At 43.0% G+C, this 20,250-nt stretch overlaps 1 protein-coding gene across 2 annotated transcripts in view; it reads right to left on the bottom strand.

The window, feature by feature from the left end:
- Positions 1–626: 626 nt before the first annotated feature.
- PTCHD1 (patched domain containing 1) overlaps positions 627–20,250 on the bottom strand; it is a 52,439-nt gene continuing 32,815 nt past the window's right edge. For both annotated transcript variants that reach the window (XM_064573867.1, XM_045875956.2), the window contains 2 exons: positions 14,420–15,080; positions 627–2,383 (listed from right to left, as the gene is read on the bottom strand). In XM_064573867.1, the coding sequence (XP_064429937.1) occupies positions 729–2,383; positions 14,420–15,080 (2,316 nt within the window). In that variant the 3' untranslated portion in view covers positions 627–728. The remainder of the gene's footprint in view (positions 2,384–14,419; positions 15,081–20,250) is intronic.

The raw sequence follows: 20,250 nt of genomic DNA, 5'->3' as shown, positions 1-20,250 counted from the left end.
ATTTGGTGACAAGCAACAAGATGTTCCAAAATAGAATTGCTCCAACTCTGCAGTGCTGGGGCTGTCATTGGTTTAAAGGTGTATTCACCCAATCATACAAATGCTCAAAGTATACTGATGGGGGGCTATGATGGATTCATTCTAGACAACAAAACTGCCTCACCTGGGTGAATTTGCAGATCACTCAGTTTCATTCCACGGGTGATGGCCACTCTACCCTGGGTCACTTCCAAGGCTGTGGCTTGCTTTTCCTGGCCAGAATTTTTGAAAGCATCTCCTTGGGGTGCTGGGGAGCTAGATGAGACAGCTAAGACCTCAAACCACAGACTCTGCCTGGAGCTACTGCTCTGCAGAAGTTCTGGAAGCTTTATTGTTTGAACAATGCTTAAAGCTATTTCTGCCTTGGCAGCTGACCTTTCAATCAGTAGGTTTTTGTCACAATACCAGCAACATCTGCAGCATGAATAAAATAGGATTCTGCTTGCTAATAAGCTTTCTTCTATTTGATCTTAGTTTAAGAGATGTGTGTGTGTGTGTGTGTAAATTATTTCTGGTAGCAATCGTTTTGTTTTAAAGACTGAAAATATGCAATGCCCATTTCCCCCCTTGTCCTTTGCTTTGGCAATGTCTGTTTCTTAAAAAAGAAAGAACAACTTTGAATTTGTTTCATTAACATAATCTCTTTGCTCTCAATAAGACCTAGGGTGAAAATATACAAGCAGACTCTATCACACTGTTGTAATTTGGTCAACCACTCGGGTACTGTCAATATCCACCATTTCTACACATTCAATTTCCTCCCGGTTTTCAGGATTTTTCTTCTCTTTCCTTTTTTTCTTAGAGGGTGGCAGGAAAGTCAGTATCACAGGTAAAATGGCAAAGCAGTGAAAGAAGGTGACAAATGCTATTAAAAACAAGCACCTGAACAGTGTACAGGTCAGATTTGAAGGCACAGCTGCGAGAGGAATCAGACCAACGATATAGCAGAGGTAGCTCTGTAAAATAGCTACCCCGTGCACTTCCAGGGCGTTCTTTACCCATTTAGTTCTTGTGAAATCCTTGCCCAGAACGAATGTGGATAACAGTGGAGCACAATTGTCAATTGTGTAGTTAATTCCATAAATTAAGCATAGCACAGAGATGCAGTCCAGTTCTACTTTCCATAATGTCATGAAACCTATAACTCCAAACTCCACGGACACAACCGTTAGAGTGAGCCAGACATTAATCAGAGAATCTGCCACCAGAAATGCCGAGAAGAAGAGCAGGAACAAAGCACTGATGCAGGAGTTGTGCAGGGGGGCTCCCAGAGAGGAGGCATATCGATCCATATACACGAAGGATGGGTTGAAGACAATGAACTTCACCTTGGAGGTGACAGAAAGTCTCCTGAGGGTCTCCAGGAGATCATAGAGTTCTTCTCTGTTAGTTTCCATGGTCTTGGCCACCAGAAACATTCTGGAGGCCACTACATCAACCTCATCATTGTACTTTTTAGAGAAGATGATGTCCTCTTGAAAATGTGAAAATTGGGGAGCTTTCAGGAAGGAATTCCTCAACATGTCTGTGAAGTTTTTCTTAGGCAAGCCAGTAGACACATTGAGTTTCCGAAGGTAATTTAAATAGCTCTCAAACCAGGATATCCGCACGAACCCCTTGGTGTATTCTAGCACGTCTTCTTGGACACTAGTGTTCCAGTATTCTATGGACTCGTATATATAAAACCCAATCACCGGACTGTAGTTACTAAAGTACTTTTGCTGGGCAGTAGTGTACTCAATGGTTTGCGTTGCAGTTGCTACGATGTTACTAAGGTCTGACCCTTCACTGACCTGCAGATAGCCCATTAAGGCAAAGGAAATATAAATAAGGTAAAAGAGAACTACAAAAGGCTTGACATAGGTGTTGGTTATCCAGTCACAGTAATAGCGTTTGAGGAAACATACCAATAGGTGACTCTCGTAAGTGTTCGCTTCCTCGCCGTCCGTTGTGTCCTCGCTGAATCTGGCTGTCAGGAGAAACCTGTACCATGCCGGCTTCTCCTGCAATGCCTCGGGCTTTGGGACTTTTCTACAGAAGATACTATGCTGGTAATTGTTTTCTATGTAGCCAGTGAATACCAGGCTGGAACCATAAAACGAGAGTACATAGAGGTAGTTGAAGAAGATTGCAATACAGGAATTGCAGCAGAAAATCCTGGCTGCCTCAATGTTCGTGAAAGGGCTGGCCCCTATGCCAAAGGTGACCAGGTACATGGCAGTGGTGAGAGAAAAGGAGAGCATGGAGTCTGCATAGACTGCTGCAGTTCTCTCTTTAACATGTTGGTCTTCTCTAGTTTTCCTCCAGGAGGATAACATTTCAAAAGTCCCATATAATCCATGACCTGAGGGGGCAGAAAAAGACCAGATCAAAAATTTGAAAGGAGTAACCTCTTGAAAGAGAGGAACCAACTTGGTCACGGGCAACTACCGGGTCAAGGGAAATACAACCAGCCTTGGTGGTGACAGTTTGTAAATGCCAAGAATTTCTCCTGTGGAAGAGAGCCCTGTATTTTAGTTAATCCTAAATGGTAATGGCAAGTGAAAGAGAAGATCGAGGGGCTAAGATCTTCGTGCTCCCTTCTGGCTTAAGAATGCGGGGTGGACTTCTGCCTATGGAAAGCCGAGTAGACGGGCGCCTGTCCCTTGGGGCTTATATACAGCGAGAGGTTAGGGCTGTGGGTGCAGCTTGCAGAGTTTGTGTTTCCCTTGGTTGGTGGAACACTCCAGAGAAGGTTCCTGGCCACTCATCGCTTGGCTTGTCATCCCCACAAGTCTGGCTGGAGGTCAGCACAGAGGAAGGTATTGGGCAGAGGGTTCTGAGTTAATGTCTCATCATCTCCTCTAAGTTTGGCCAAGTGGAAGGCTTTAGGGAGAAAGAGGCACTGTATTCAATTTGAGTCTTGATGGGAACCTAAATCACAGCCTCTTCCCCATGCCCCCTGCCCCCGCCAAGTATCAGTCCAGGAAGCAATAAATCTGAGACACAGAGGGAAGCACAATAAGTAGCACTGAGTTTGAGTGAATAGGAAAGGTGGAAGATGGAACACGATTCACACGAACTCTCCCCGCAACTGATAAAAATCAAAATTCCGCTTGTAGGTGTATAGCTTGCATTTTGTCTTCAGGGACCTGTTTGACCAATTTTGCTTGTTCGTAGATGATATATCAAGCAGGGGCTGACTCTGCTGGCTTAAATGCACTATTTGGCCATGGCATCTGAGGAAGAGAGCCAGATCAATAACCTTTTTCCTTAACTACTTAGTGCCTTGGCCTCCTTGGTTAGCACTCCAGAAGCACTGGAATTGCAGAGGTACGCTAAGTGCCCCTGTTTTCACTCCATTCTAGTGCTTGAGGCTGGATCCAGCTAGACTTCCCCCACCTCTCCTGCTTGGAGGCAGACACTTGCCTGATGGCTCTCCTGGGTTTCCAGGCCACTGTGACATTGAAAAGCCCACCGGAAGTGACCTGTTGTGGCTTTCAGTAACCCCTATCTTGGCACTGGGATCAACAGATCTAATTTTCTCCTTCTATGCCTTGGCATATTCAATCCCATTACTGAGGATAATAAAATCTCTACCCGGTGGTACAATAGTCTTGTTTTTAAAAAGGAATTAAAAATCTCTGGCCAAGCGTAATGCTGAGTGAAGTGAGTCACTGTTATTTTGTGTGTACAATAACTGGGTGAACATCTTCCCTTGTGCCCAGGCTGGTATTTATATCCTTATTGTGAAGTCTTGCTCAGTCTCAAACCTGAATGCCCATTCCATAGTCGTGATATAGGCCTGTTTCCTCAGAAGGATTTGGCATTTATCTTAATTTACTAGGCATCGTTCTGCAGCCACTTGAGAGGGCAGGTGGAGACTGTCAATTAGGTAACTGGCACTGTGGCCCCTACTAAATTGGAGGCACCTAAACTCCCCAGGCATGAAGTCAAAAGTGCACTCATTTACTGGCATCCTGTTAATTATGTTTTAGAAAGTTAACATCTAGTCTCAGAAAGGAAGACTATTTGTTGTCTGTTTCCACATTGTTCTCAGGAAGGACTGACCGACCTTTTATTAAAAGTAACCAATTCCGGGATAATGAGCATAAAAGGAGGATTAGTACCTCCAAGGCGTTTGCACCCTGGGCAAACAATACTGACCATTTCATCTGGGGCCAAGTAGACTAAGTTCTCTTGGGTAAAACACACTAAAGTTTCACTGAAAATGGCAAATGAAGATTTTTTTAATAGTATTTACATGCCAGAAACAAGAAAAATGTTTTAAAACAGGGCTTTAGTACTGAATCATTAAATATGGTAAGAACATAAGAATGCATATAGCAGGATTAGAATTAGTCGTGCAGTGCATTAGAGGGGCACCAGCAAAGGTGTTGGGGGTGGGGGGGGATGTTTTATGACATTATCTGACCCTGACTCTTGTTGGAAAATACCCTCAGAATCCATTTCTTACCATGCTGTTGAGTAGTCTTAGAGGCTAAGTGAGGAAAAGAATTGGAATTAACAGAGCTATTTGGTGAAGAGAGTGAGGCTCGAGGGTCCAGAATGAAAATAATCAAAAGTCGAGGAAAGATGGAAATAGGCTTTGAGCTTGTCTCCTGAGTTCTGTTGCTGCATTTAAATGCCTTGTCCTTCTACAGTGTGATCATTTTTATTGGGTCCTGACTCTCTTTGCATATGCTCTTGGTTCTGGGGTCAGCTCCAGAGAGAATTTTCATTTTGTTCTTGGGGGCCTTTGGAAACTACGCCTTTCCTTCTCTCCTCTCTCTACAGGGGTGTACATGTAGACATTCGTAGAGGCAAGAAGAGGAGGCCCCAAGAAAGAATACATTCTACCAAGTCATTCAGAATTTGTTGCTAGCCATTGTTGGTCTTGCCTCCAAAGGCCCCCACTATCCTTCCTGATAAGGCCAAATTCTTGTTTCTCAAGCCACACCTTTCTGGCAGATGCCTACACCCTAAATTCCAAACTGGAGGTGTGCAGTGTCTTTGAAGAGCTCTTTGGATTTCAGGGACAACTGCGGACACCATAACTGGGCCTCCTTCCTGAAGTTCAGTCAGTCAAGAGAAGGATGAGTGCCAACAGAGCTGGAGGTGCCTCCCGGGGATTAACAGCCGGGGGTGCCTCACTGCTGCTAGACCTGATTCACAGCTGGGTAATTATGTTGAAGAGGTCAGTCTGTTACCCTAAAGGAAAGCTGAACGATGGGGTCTCTGTTTCCTGGCCTGGACTCAAGGGGAGTCATATTCTGGGAGTCCTAGGACATGACGAATACCCTGCCTGCTCCCACAACCGCCCAGAATGCCTACTCTGCCCATAATTATAGCCAAATTCCCTTTGGTTTTAGCCTTCAAAGGTGTTCTTATAAATGCATACCCCTCCGGGACAGTGATGTACTGAAGCAGCTTCCCTTCATTCGGGGGGGCGGGGCGGTGGGGCAGAGGCTGGAGATGGGGAGGCAGTAAAGAGGAAATTATAGGTAGGTGGATTTCACAGAGACTAAATCCTTTGCAGTTTTTCCTTCAGCCAGCCCTGGCCTTATCTTTTGTAGCCACTTCAGAAATGGGCCAGTGATATCAAGGAAAGGCAGGGAAGAAAGGTTTTGGTAGGTTCCGTTCCTCTCCACTTTCCTCTCTCAGCAGGTGCCTCCCTTCTTTAGTGTCACCATCATCCATCACCTCTTAGCTTTGGGGCTGGGGTCCAGTAAGCTGGACTCTGAGGCCAAATCTCACAGATGTAGGCAAACAGATACCGCATGTGGATTGAAGATACTTTTCAGAGGTTTGGCTGTCATTTCCCGTATTTTTAAAAGGTGCTTTAAAAGCAAAAATATTGCTGTCTTCTTTGCACTTCAGTTTTTAAATTTTTCTCTATGAAGTCAGAACTCTGTAAGCCTCTCTATTAAATCTGACCAAGGGGCATACGTCATTGGTGCAAAGCATCATTTCAGCAAGGGACCATTATCCATCTCCAGTGTTGCAAGCCTGTTCACGAGCACTCCCTCGTAGCAGCACTCACATAGGGAGGTACCCAAACCTGAAGTTCCAGACAGACTTAGCCTTTGGTGACCAGAGGCCCTGTGGTGGTTATAGGAGCCAGGGCTCCACATCCCAATGGCAGGTCCATAGCTCAAGACCCGGAAGTAAAGACTATCCTGGTGAGCACGCCAGGAACTGATCAATATCCCATAGCGTCCCTGTCTTACAGTCACAGTGTTTAAGGCTGAAGAGTTGCCAAAGGGAACTGTTAAACACCACATATTGATTCTATCAAATTCTTAAGCTAAAGAAGCTTTTAAAGTATTCACTTATCTTTTAAAAGCACATGCAAGATGTTTGTTTCTATTTTGGCACACTGCGTGTCTGTATAGTTCCATGGGTGTCAGTATGTGTCAGGACACACGTACGGGCCCAAGGTCTAATTATTCAAGAGTGAACACTTTGAAGTGGTGGGGGCTTTTAGCCAGGTCCTGGGATAAGGACCGTAGAGCTCTTCGCCAATGTTCAGATACAGTTTGTACCAGGAGTGCAATTTACGTTTTATTAGCAGTAGACTTTGGGACCGTCATTTAGTAAAATCAAATACTAGAGGATTTAGGCTAATAGTTTTCCTTCTTTTCCAAGGGATTTTATATCTGTGTGTGCACATGACTTTCAGGCTTTGGAGCCATGAAGAGAAAAAGCAACACAAGTGATAAATAACACTAATGGTAGAAAAACCTCAACTGGCTATCCTCCAGTCACTTAAGGTGAGGCTCAAGAACACTCACAGATTAAGTCTCACCCTCACCCAGACCCTTTTCTGGGGCCTGACCAAAGCCTTCAGGGTTGTTTATAATCCACTAATGCAAGAATCCACCAACGAATAGTTGAGAGTTAACCCAACTTTACCCAGTAGATGTGCTTCTGGAAAGCTGTTCATGAAACGAATCATATTTTCAATGTATTTAATGGTTTTGCTGTCAGAGGCAGTCTGGGTGATTTGTTTATTTTTTGGTCAATGAATAATCACAAGCAAATTGATCTATTTTGTGCATCTGGATTCTGTAAGGCAGATTTTTCCCCAGGCCCAGGTTCTCATGCCTTCCCCAACACACAGAGACATAGCACAGAGGCTGATGCCTTTGGGCACTACTCACATTTTCATCCTTTCCATACTAGCAGGATTTCCTCATCTGGAGTTCCAGAACACAAGGAGTAGCTGAGAAGATGAGGAAGTGAAAAGGGATGGCTTGCTAATGGATGATCTTTTAGTTTCAATGCAAAAACATTTAATATCAGGAGACAATGAAGCCATTTGTAGGATGCCTGGGCAGTGCCAAATTTCTTATGTGGAAATAAAATTACTACATTCTTCTAAAAGATCCAGAGTATAATGAATGCATGAGCAAAATCTGCTAGAACATATTTTACTCTTAGATGAGCTTCACTAAGTAGCTCATGTTCTTAAAATGCTTTACTTTCAGTGACATCCCCATAAATTCATGATTTTTGGTTTTTTTGAGAAGAAATTTAAAGCGTATGAATGTCTGGGTTGAGTAACATCTATTTTCAGGGAGAAGAAGTTCATTAATTGGGTTACATTTACACTTTGCCAGTTATAAACATTTACTTTCTATGCTGAATTGTTTGGTTTATCACAGCCTGTTTTGTGTCACAGTTAAGCGAGAGAGTAAAGGAAGGTGTACTCTGCTTAAGTTAAGAAGGATGCACACATCAGGGCAAATACACACATCTTATGCTTTCTACCAGAGACTTGCACAGTTTGGCAATTCTAATCACAGCATTGGATTTTATTTTATTTTTTTTTAAAGATTTTATTTATTTATTTGAGAGAGAGGATGAGAGGAGAGAGAGAGCACATGAGAGGGGGGAGGGTCAGAGGGAGAAGCAGACTCTCCACTGAGCAGGGAGCCCGATGCGGGACTCGATCCCGGGACTCCAGGATCATGACCTGAGCCGAAGGCAGTTGTTCAACCAACTGAGCCACCCAGGCGCCCAACAGCATTGGATTTTAATCTGAGAAATGCTTTTCCCTCATTAGAGAGCTGCAAATAAGAGTCCAAGAAATGAATATGCTAATAGCTCTTCCTTGTTGAAAGAAAGGTATTTAGATACTGAGTGTGTGTGTGCACTATATAAAATCAGTGTCTGTAAATGGGGCCCACAGCATATGCTATGGTCACTGTGCAATATCTTTACATATAGGAGACATATGTAATATATAAATATATGCATATATGTCATATCCTATTCAAACATATTTTATATATTTACATATAAAATGTGTGAATATATACTATATAATAGGGAAATATATAGTATTTATACCCAAATATTCAAACAATATATGCTACATAATGTTATAAACACATGAAATACATATATATGTACATGAACTTATTGCATAATATATATTACATATACACTATGCACACACACACACACATACGATGAATAGTAGCCTGATTTGAAAGTTATTTTACTGGTAAGGAAGAGAAATGCGAGTGCTACTACCTACACCATCAGTGCAGAGAAGAGGCTAGAATCCCTCTCTTAGGTTCCATCTGCATTTTGGTTCTTGGCTGCTGAAGTAGCTTAGGTGAAATGCAGGATTTCCTTGACGATGACTGTGTATCTGCTTGCATTGTGAGCTCCTATAGACCCATCTGGTCACTACTGCCTGGTCTCGGCAGTGACTTTCTCAGATGCTGGTCCAAATGCAACACCAAACTAGGTATTTTTCTTCATGGTCTATTTTTACCAGGTCAGTGTCCTGACGTTGCCTCCTGCTGCCTGACCTTTGTAACATCTGCCATTCCCCCAGTCCCTAGATGAGGTGGGGCTAGACCACCCAGAGTATACCCGGAGACCAGGGTCAAGGAGGAAGTGTCACTGCATTCCTCTGCCTTACTGAGCTCTGCATGGACCTGCCCCCTCAGTCCTATTCTTGTCCTCCTTTACGGTTAAGAATAGAACAATAAAACACGTTTTGCTCCATCTCCCCAGACCTATTTCTCCCCACCCACCCCTTACTGGAATATGATTGGTGGAGCATAATAAAAGGGTGAAAACTACCCACAAAACTAGATTGCACAATCTCCTTGTAAATTAGTCCCCAAGTGACTGTCAGACATTGCAAAAAAAATATCCAGGAAAAAACTTTGAATATATTGTAATTTTAAAATAAGACAGTAATTCCTGTCTTATTTTAAATCAGATGTAAAGAAAACTGAGAACAATAAAACCCTTATCAACCAGGGTTTTTTTCTCCAGAAATTACCGAACCAATTAGTGATTTATATCTAAGCAGAGTATTTCCACAGCATTCTGCTCCATTATGTAGACTGTCATATTGTTGCAAATAACGGACTTGTACAATAATGTATTAGGTTGAACCATAAGAAATTACTGCTTTGTAGTTCAAAAATGGCTGGATATTGGTACCAATTTTGTAGGTCAAAAATAGTTGAATATTGGCAATTTCTTATGGTTTGAACTTTATTATTATCTGGCTGATTTCCCTGCCCTATGTGTCTCACGATTTTAGAAATATACCAGAATGGGGTGCCTGGCTGGCTCAGCCAGTAGAGCATGTGACTCTTGAATTTGGGGGTCCTGAGTTTCGAGCCCCACAATGGGCATAGGGATTACTTAAAAAAAAAAGAAATATACCAGCTCAACCTGAAAACAAAACCTTTCAGGTTTGCTTGAGTTTAGAACAAAAATAAGAGTTCTGATTTCTCAGAACTAAATTTCCGGCATAAGAACTTTCACCTCTTCAAAGCCTGAGCTCCATATACTGCATCAGATTCCAGGTGGCATCAAATGAGAACAAATTCTTGGAAAACTGAACCTGATCTTCTGGTTTCCGCTAAATACAGATAATCTTAGAATATACCTGAAAGGTACCAAACGCCCCTGCTATTATTCTCCTCCTAGCACTTAATTACATCCTTTCTTCCTTTCCCATCCTTGAATTTGAGCGGCCTGGCTTGATAATTCAGAAGGAAGAGGGTACCCTGGATGTGGTATTTGACCTTCTCAAAAGTCCCAAACATTTGAAAGGGCTGTAAATCCCCAGTAGCTCACTGTGAGCGTATAGTGGTTAACTCTGTGTTGTGAAAGGGCTTGAAGAATATTTTTCTTGAAGAATACTTTTTTGTCTCATCCGATCTCCATGGCTCTTATATCTTTTTTTTTTTTTTTTAAAGATTTTATCTATTTATTTGACAGAGAGTTAGCGAGAGCGGGAACACAAGCTGGGAGAGTGGGAAAGGGAGAAACAGGCTTCCCGCAGAGCAGGGAGCCCGACGCGGGGCCCGATCCCAGGACCCTAGGATCATGACCCAAGCTGAAGGCAGATGCCCAACTGACTGAACCACCCAGGTGCCCCAATGGCTCTTATATCATGATAAATGCAAAGCAACCCTTATAAATTAGATTACCACTTACAAACTAGTATCGAAACTCTTTCAGCACAACTTCGGTTCTCCCCTTTCAGCTGGTCAGAATGTACATGAAGCCACAAACCTTCCAGATGAAGAAGGAAGAACCCTTCCTTCTGTTCCCTTCTATATTCTCCAACATTCCATTCCCTTCCTCATTTGTGTCTGACCAGGAATGCTGTGGAAATAGTAAGCCTCTAAGGAGAGCTTGCATGCACAAAATCTTTGCCAGTTTCTTAAATCATAGCCAACTGGAGGACAATGGTATAAATCCTCATCCTTTAAAGGAAGTTCCATAATGGATTAAAATGATGAGTGTCCTCTGTTTACAAATGGCAGTTCAAGTACTTCAGTACCTGATATTAATATAGTTTGGAAAAAAAGGATAGTACTTTATGCATAATGGGATGATAGAAACTCTTCTCCAAGTTTATAGTAACTAAAAAATGTCAATGGGCATTTATAATGCGGTAGACCTTTAAGGATTTCAGCTCTAAATAAACTGATCTGACTCATATGGACAGGGGTTTTGGCAGAAGTGAGATTGTCTAATATGCATGACACTGATTAAAAACATTCTAAATCATGATGTATCTATGCTTACATCATTGCCAAAATGATTCATCTGTGTAGGATATATTCTTATTGCCAGAGATGTCACGTATTGTCTTGGCTAGAAACACACAGTCACATCCCATTATGGCATACTCTCAGAGTTTATCCAGATTCTTTCCTATTCTGGAATTTTGTCAGGTTAATACTGCTTGACACACGTGGTCTTAAAATTTTCCATTCTAAATCTACTGCCATTTTGGCATTTGGCTGGATCTGGCCTTATGTGACCGGCATCACACTGAGAATGTTTAGTTTGCTGAATTTTAAGTATAATGTTTATCATATTATGGACCTGTTGTTGGCCAAGGAAATCTCTGTATTAGAGCCTTTTTTCTGAGATACTTTTCCTTTTAAATGAGACCATATAGTTTTAAATTTTTATTTGATATTGTATTTATATAACATGGAAAATCAAGACATTTTGCTTAAATCTTAGTTTAGACATAGCCATTTTATGTCATAGACAGACAAATTTTAAAACTGGACAGTTTATTGACTCATAGTGCAATGCCTTAGCACTGCATTTCTTCTTTGTCGTTTGAAATATTTATTAGTGTTTTGGGACTGGTCATCAAAAATCCAGAATTAAACATGGGCCCTAAATGCAACATTTATGAACATGCTCTTGCCTATATTTCATTTTATAATCAAATTCTGAGAATGAAGAGTTTATCTGTGAAACACAGAAGGGTGACCATCCTAAATCCAGGCACTGTTGGCTTTATGAGCATAGTAAGCACCCATTACATGGTGCAAAGTATTTATTGCAGATGGGCCCTAGCTACTAAAATGCATAGCTTCCTTTCATGTTGTGACTAAGTAATAGTTCTCTTTGGGCTAAAATGTACAGAAAGTTTGCATACTGATTGTCAGCAGGGAAAACTGCCATCAAATCAATGCATGTAACTTCCTTCACAAATTGCAAACAAGGGAGTATTGGGTACCTGCGGCGCTTGGTCTCTTTCACCACGAACGCCAGATTTTTCTGAATTGAACTCTGACGTCAAGTTCAGTGATCCTCGGTCTCTGGGGAGTTGCGGCGCTACTATTTCTGGATTTGTTTTCTAAAGCCAATTCTCGGCTAACATCGTCCAATCTCTTACATCCTTCCTTGCACCAGTCCTAGCTGGTATATTCCTTTTTGTGCTGACTTTGATTTACGATGTTTAAAATTTCTTTAGGAAGTACAAAAAGAAGTTTTAAGAAATCTTAAATATCATAACTTAGTTTACTTAATAAAATTAGAGAAGTTTCGAATATTCCATTTCATTTTATTTGGTGAAATTGATTTTTTTGTGAGGTTAATGTTAAGAAGTTTTGACTATTGCTATGTTGTTTTACTTAAAAATAATTTTAAGAAGCTCTAAATATTGAAGTTTTATTTTACTTAATGCAGTTAGTTTTTAGGAAGTTTTAAATACTGTATCATACTTGGGGCTCACTGGTCACAACTTGGGAGTGTCATCAAACCTGGGCCAATAGTCCTTTTTCTAGCTTTGACATTCTTTCTTCTAGATCTTAAAAACCCACTGCCTCCCTTCAGTTCCCCACTCCTTCCTTATTCCTGTTTTTTCTTCCTCCCGCAAAAACAGTCACAACAAAAACCACTGCATTTTTAAAATGAAAAGCTAAAAAATAAAACCCAAGCATGGGACTAATCATGGGCAAAACATCTTCATTTAAAGAAACCTTGACTCAAGCCTCCATGGAAGCTACTACCCAGTTGCACTGAGTCTTCAAGGAACTGCCGTGGAGCCCACCATCAGCACACATCATCTTGGGGTTCAGGAGGCTAGTTATGCTGCCTTCTTAAGGGACTGACTTCAGGAGGAAGTATGGCAGCCCCCTTCTCTGTTGTGTTTGGCGGCGATGAGCAAAATGACCTGGTGAATGTAGGACTTGCTCCATCTCCACAGCGCCCCCTTTCCCAGGAGCTACCATATATGTTTTTATTGCCCAGGTCTGCACTCCCACAGGCCTCAGAGCCTAGAGGGCAGCATGTCATTCTATGACCTTGCAGCCCTGCCACTCTGCTTATCATTTTAACTGAAAAGCAGCTGAGATCTGAGTACATTCTTTTCTTTCCTTCTGCTACCCCTAAACAGGGCATTGGGCATTCTAATGAACTCAACCATAGTTCTTTCTCATTCAATGAAAAATACAACTTCATTTGTCATGTCAGTATCTGATTCCAAATGACATTTTAATTTTGCTAAAGGAATTGGTGAGAAGTGGCCACAGAAAAAGGAGAAACGAGCCCCTGGAACCCTTGGCCCACAGGAAGCCTGCCATCAGGCTTGCTGGGTATGCCATCTTCAATACCAGATGAACAGAGCAACTGACATTGTATTATAACCACCCTGGCTTTGTTTTCACCGTTATCTCTATCAGGAAATTCTTGCAGCCCCTAAGAGAGAATATACTGGGATTCTCACATCGTCATTTAAAAATATTCCCGAGTTATTATAGCAAGGACAGGAAAAAAGATACCTTCTTATTTATTTCTCACTTGTTGCTTTCAAAGTTTTTGTACATTTATCATGTCCCTTTTTGTGATATTCACATCCATTCCATCCATAGGGTGGGGAAATGGAGGGTAGCAGACCCTGTCAGTGCCCAACCCATGTGCCCTCCTAGTCACTATTCTGGAACTCAGGGAAGGCTTCTCACGACAAACACCATCCACCTGGGGGATTTTTGCGGCTGCAGGAATGTGTTCAGTCTTCCCCGGGGAGAGCCGTCAATGACTCATACACAAGGTTTCTGGGTACATGGCCCAGCCTGCAGCTTCCTCACCCCTCAAGGAGGACCTCTCTGAGGTGTGTTCTGTTAAGTCTCCCAAAGGTCCCCAGTGGGTTTGAGCCACCGGAGCCTAAAGCAGTAACCTGCCCATTAACATAGCCTGAATTGTCTTCCTTCCCTGATTCATGTTCTCACTCCCACGCTGGGGCTTCCTGGGCTCACCTCCTAAATTAACGACTTATATCTAAATCCTTGTCTCAGGTTCTGCTTCAGGGGAAGCCCCACCTAAGACACTGGGGCACCAGAGAAGATTAATATGTGCTAAATGCCACACCGCTACTTACTGGAGAACCAGGGCTGGGACCCAGGGCTTGGGACTTCTGGCATATTTACCAAATAAGGTTGCCCCTTGCCAATGGTCAGCACATTATAGAATTGGTCCCAGGACTTTTGGGCAAAAAGAAGACATGACAGACAAAAGAAAGTTGTTAGATGGCTACTCCTTGCCTTTTAGGAACCCAGTCACCACCAGCAGCAGGAGGAAATAAAAAAAAATGAAGGGCAGTAATTACCTAGCATGACGAAAGGGACTCCCAGGAAGGTGGAATTGTATTTCCCACCAGTAAGATTGATGATTCCGGCCGCGGTGAGAGTGGCCAGGGTTATGGTCACCAACCCGAGCAGGCCCAGCCAGGGTTTGCTGCGGACGCAGTCCTGCATTGAGCAGCACAGGATGGCCATGGTTACCACCAGGATCAGGCTGGTGACCAGGTAACGTTCCGATACACGGCTGGTCTTCTGGAAATCTTCCCTCAGTGAGGAGGACGTGTAAGGGTACATTTTGACTTTGCTATTGGATTTCTGGAACAGTCGGACAGTGTCGCAGAAGCTGGACTCCCACCTCTCAGCCACCATGTCATTGAGACTGTTGATTGACTGCAGGTAGTAGGTGAGCTGGACGGCCTCTGCGGATTTTACCCGGTCCTTGCTGTGCACGGTGACGCCTCCAAGCTGGTGTCCATTGTACACTGCCCTCCCGTCCTTTAAGTGAGTGATCGGGTATGTGATAGCAAAATTGCTCCGGTTGGTGGCCCGAGCATTCTTTAGCTCCTCCAGAACATGCACTATGTCATCCACGATGCAAGTCTTATCATTATTCAGGATACATATGTGGGCGAACGTGTAATTAAAACCAGGCCTTGGAACCTGGATCCTGGTCACAGCAGCATGCAACTATGGGAGAACAAGAATGAAAGTCAGTTTATTACCAAAAATAAGACATCAATGCATGACATTAGCTCTGTGGATTCAAATATCTCTATTTGGGGTGGCGGAGCCACTTAGGTCATCTCCAAGCTGAAGGGTTCAAATGAAATGTTATAACCCTATGATAGAAACAGGTAGTAAGGATGCACAACCAGCATCAGCACAACCTGGGAACTTGTCAGAGATGAAAATTGTCAGACCACGTCAGACCGGGTAAATCAGAAATCTCTGGGGTAGGGCCCGGGAATCTGGGTTTTCACATGTTCTCTTCTTTATTTGTGACTCAGTTGGTCTATAAATGTCTGAAAATCTCACATACGACCACTGTCTTGAAGATGTAATGTACCAGGTGAACTAAGGTACAACTTCTCGTGGAAGCCCATCCTCTGCTACCAATTTCTAGGGCCCCTAAATGACTTCCCCATCCAATTCAGTCACTTGGTGCCATAAAAGACAAGAGGCTCACCTTGAGGGACCTCATATTCTCTGGCTTTCCTTGTCTGCTTATATGGGAGGGGAGATGTGACTGTAAGAGTCTGGCCGGGCTATATGGTGGTCATGCTAAAGGAGCACAGTGGGATTTATTCTACACACCTCACCCCAAGTCAGATTCGCCATGTCCAAGCTCCATACACCTGTGATCAAAGTGGACACTGGGAATACAAGCGCTCATTTAACAACTCCTACCATATGCCAGGCACAGTTCGAGGCCTTTTATGCAGATTAACCCATTTCACCCTTACAAGAAACTATGATGTGGGTACAAGTACTAGGCTCATTTTACAGATGAGGAAACAGATGGTTGCTTGCCCAAGGTCGCACACATAGTAAGAGAAAGAGAGAGCTAGGCTATCCCAGGCAGCCTGGCTCCGGAACTTGTGCTCTTAACCCCTGACCACAGACCTCTAGGTTAACAATGCTGGGAGTTGAGTCAAAGTTCTTGCTAGCAACTAATGGTTAAATTGGGGCTTGCCCTGCCCAAGTGCTAAGGTGGCCTAAAAAATCACAAGTGCTCAAAGTCAGATATGTGGGAGTATATGTATTCTACAGTCTAAGGTGAGAAAATAGGCCCTTTTCTCCGTAAGATGAGCCCAGTCTGCAACAGGAGGCCAGCGGTAGACATGTAATTGAGTGTTAAGTAAATGAGTGTGCCTGTGAGCAGAGATAGCCACTGTGTATCTAATGAATGAAGAAAAACATTTCATATGCAAAGGGAAGAAAGTTTAACATCCAGTTGCTACACTGTGACTGTGCCATTATAACTCATAACCTTCTGAGCATCTCCATGACCCTGATATATTTTCTCTTAAATCTGCTCTGGATGGATTATTTGTGAAGACATTTTGCTGTGCATGTGCCAGGGTGAGTGGGATATTTATTATGCTTTTTGAAAATGTCGGAGGGGTACCAGCTGGCAAAGTCCTTTCGTTAGCATAGAGCATGAGTTATTAATCCTAATTCTCAGTGCACCCTCCCCCACATCTCCTCATGGGCACCAACCGTCAGGTTCAGGAAACACTTCACCATATTATGAAATAATTTTGAGTTCTTTCCTTCACACACACACACACACACACACACACACACACACACACACACACGCTCTTGATCTCCCAGAGATACCTAAGAGATTATTTTCACAAAACTCTTACCATCTGCTTAATTTTTGCTTTGGTGCTTTGGGATTAATGATGAGCAAATGTCTTCAATGATTTTAAACTCTGAGTGTGTCTTTTTATCCATTCTTCTCTAAGTATGGCCCAGTGAATTTTGATTAAAAGAACTTCTAACTACAAAAAAAAAAAATCCCAAATATAAAGTTATTTTAGGGGAGAGAAGAAACGAGAGGAATTTAAAGACAAGAGAGAGTTTTGATTAAGTGTTGAAAGAAAGACTTTGGGGAAAGATTCAGAATAGGCTAGAAAAGGAGTGGTATGGAAAGCATGCATATGTGTAATATTTAGTGCATTGTTTGTTCCTATGAACAGTCTAATAAATCTCCCTTAGAGTGATTACTAAATATGTCAAGAGAAAAAGATTGCCAAATAAGATGGTGTTAAGCCACAGGGCCGAACCTAGTTATAGCAAGGGGATATTTTCCATCCATTCTCTAAGGCGACCATGCCCTGCTGGGTGGGGAGTTATAAACTATTTAGTGATCTGCCAACTCTGCAGATCTGCTGCTCCGATCCCTGGGACCACAGACCGAAGAAAGCAGACACTCTGTTAACTCCTGTACCACCAGATCATAGGAGGGAGACTTGGGAAAGGAGATCTTAGTAAAGTTTGAGAAGGAACGTTTCTTAATTCTCGGCACCACAGCTGCCGTGAGACGCAGCTGCTTTGAATTGCCAATGGAGAGGTGGGTAGAGCGTGTGTCACTCTTGCTTCTGAGTGGCAGAAGCATCCATAGAGGGGGTGTTGGCTGTGGCCACCCACCTGGCAGGAGGCGTCTGTGGGATTCTACTGTGGGATAAGAGATGAGAGGATAATAGGCATGCAGAAGATCCGAAACTCCTCAGTTCTGATCTCTGGTTCTTATGACTGCTTATCAAGTTCGTACACAATGTATTCTTGGCCGTCTGCACACGCTACCTGGATATCACGCTGTTAGGGTTTTAGAATGCCCTGATTTACTTTCCTAAGGGAGCCCCGCTTAGGACAGCAGACACATTAGTAGGCATACTTAGGTATATTCCCAGGGAAAAAGGGAAGCCAGAGATTGAAGCTACGCTCTTTTTTTTTTTTTCCTTTTTTTTCCCTGTATACTTACTTTAAATTTCTGCACTGGGAAAGGAAGGTGAAAATGATGACAGGTTAATTTATGGTGACTTCATCTTTGCCTTTAAATTAATGTTTTCTCTTGGGGCCAGAAAGGGGAAAGCAAGCCAGGAAAACATGAAAGCATGATAGTGAAATGGTGACTAAGACACCTCTGTCCACGAAATGGACAACCTCCAGCCACACAAGCTTATTTTTTTTAAAAGATTTTATTTATTTATTTCACAGAGAGTTGGAGAGAGAGCACAAGTAGGCAGAGAGGCAGGCAGAGGGAGAGGGAGAAGCAGGCTCCCCACCGAGCAGGGAGCCCAACGTGGGGCTCGATCCCAGGACCCTGGGATCATGACCTGAGCCGAAGGCAGCCACTTAACCGACTGAGCCACCCAGGCGCCCCCACACAAGGTTATTATTGAGCTTGGTAAGAGACCCTCAGAAAAAACAAGGGAAAGTGACACAAAGTAATAGTCCTGACCCTTAATACAGTCTGAATCTGTCATGTGAATCAACACATAATCCATGTTTCCATAACTATGTATAGATTCTAGATTATTCACTCAACACACATTCAATAAATACTCATCAAATCTACCGCGTTGTCAATAATAGGATAATTTCCCTGAATTTAGTGTGCTCATGCTCACACATGGAAAATCACAGAAGAGATACAACATTCAAAACAAAGGGAATATTCTAACAGTGGACAATGCCAAACACTTTGTACTAGTAAAGCCCAATCCAACGTCAATCCTGATTACAATATTTTCTATTCTGTATTTGCTGCCAAAGAGGCCAGAACTGAATGTTAAATTGAGATTCATTCCCAGGCTCTGAACATACCATTTCAGTTGTTAGCTTCTTTGCTCTCATCACCCCTCAGGTTAAGAATGATAACAGTAATAGTACTACTCTGCTAAATGCTAGCAGTACTAGTACTGCTAAGTACTAGACTGCTAGGTACTCTTTACAGTTTTAAAAATTTATTCAATATAAGACTCAATGGAAATGATTAAAGGATTATCCTCATTTTATAGCTGGAGCAGTTGAGGCCTCAAGGACATTTGACTGGCCCAGTGAGTAAAGGGCAGAGGTAGGATCTTGGGGGTAGCGGGATGTGTGGCCCTAGCCCAGCACAACTTTGAATGAGGACTAAGAGGATTTGGGGAGGGGTGAAGTGCCGTCAGCTCACCAGGTTCACATGACTGGCCATGGCTGTGATTGAGCTGTGGGATGGCCATACTTGGGGATCTGGGGTCCATTAAGAGAGACCACACATAATCCAAACAGCCAAACCTCATCTGTAGATGGCAGCATTACGTGGCAATACTAACAGGTAGCAAAGGGGATGGGCTTGGAGCTTTCTGACTTTTCTTATTCTCCGTCCAGCCTCTGTAGTTGCCAAATAAAACTTTTCACAGACAGGCTTACCAAGAAGAAAGGCTGTGGGACACAATGGAATCCAGTAATAAGAAGTTTTGGCTTCAAGTCTGGCTTCCACTGCTTCCGTGGGAATGTCAGAGACCCTAGGAATGTCATTCTTTCAGGTCTCGGATTTATCAGTAAAAAACAGAAGGTTGGTTTAGCTAATCTTTACGGACAGACCGTTCTGGTTCTAACACAACATAATTCTAAGATGAGTGACATCCACATACTATACGATCAGATGCAAGGTGAGAGAAAGTTAACTTCATAAATATCAATTTGAGATTTATTATAGCTGCCTGAAGTATGCTTTTCCAACACACTGAAGTTCTTTTTAGGTCAATGACAGATCTGATAGTAGATGAAACCCAGAAAGAAAACCACAGGGTAGGGAAAATAGGTTTACTGGAAAAAAAAAAAAAAAGACTCCCTTCTCTGAGTGATTTCCCGTTACTGGGGAGGCACTGGCTCTTCTAATCCCCTTCTGCCAGAGCCTGGGACAAAGCCAGTGTGGGCTGCCGGTCACGACAGGCCAGAGTCTAATTTCCTCTCTGCCTCTCCTTGGCACACTCAGATCTTCCTCAGAAGACAGCAGGGGCACCTTGTAGAGAGTACAGAAGGGATCTGGGAGGAAGGAAGTGTCTGGTCCTGAGTGATGATTAACATAGGAAAAATACCTGTGGGTTCACAGGACCTTCTACAAAACCTCTCAGCTCCTCTTTGTATTTGTTTTTTATTGACAAGGGGTAGGGTCAAGGCCAGACGGCCTCTCTGCCAGGCAGGGCAATTAATGGGCTCTGGGAGTAGCGTTAAGCTTTCCCCAGCAACCTCGCCTGTGAGGAGAGAGCGGCAGGAGGTGAGGGTCCCCAGCTCCCTAGGGGGAGTCAGTCTTTATCAGCTGCCTTCTTTCCTTGCCTCGCCTTCCTACCCCCTCCCT

Source organism: Mirounga angustirostris, unplaced genomic scaffold (genome assembly GCF_029215605.1).
Source record: "Mirounga angustirostris isolate CCGP_5_RB_7025 unplaced genomic scaffold, mMirAng1.0.hap1 SCAF_11, whole genome shotgun sequence".
Classification (NCBI taxonomy): Eukaryota; Metazoa; Chordata; class Mammalia; order Carnivora; family Phocidae; genus Mirounga; species Mirounga angustirostris.
The sequence above is the reverse complement of the archived record's forward strand: the minus strand, read 5'-3'. Positions and strand labels throughout refer to the sequence as shown.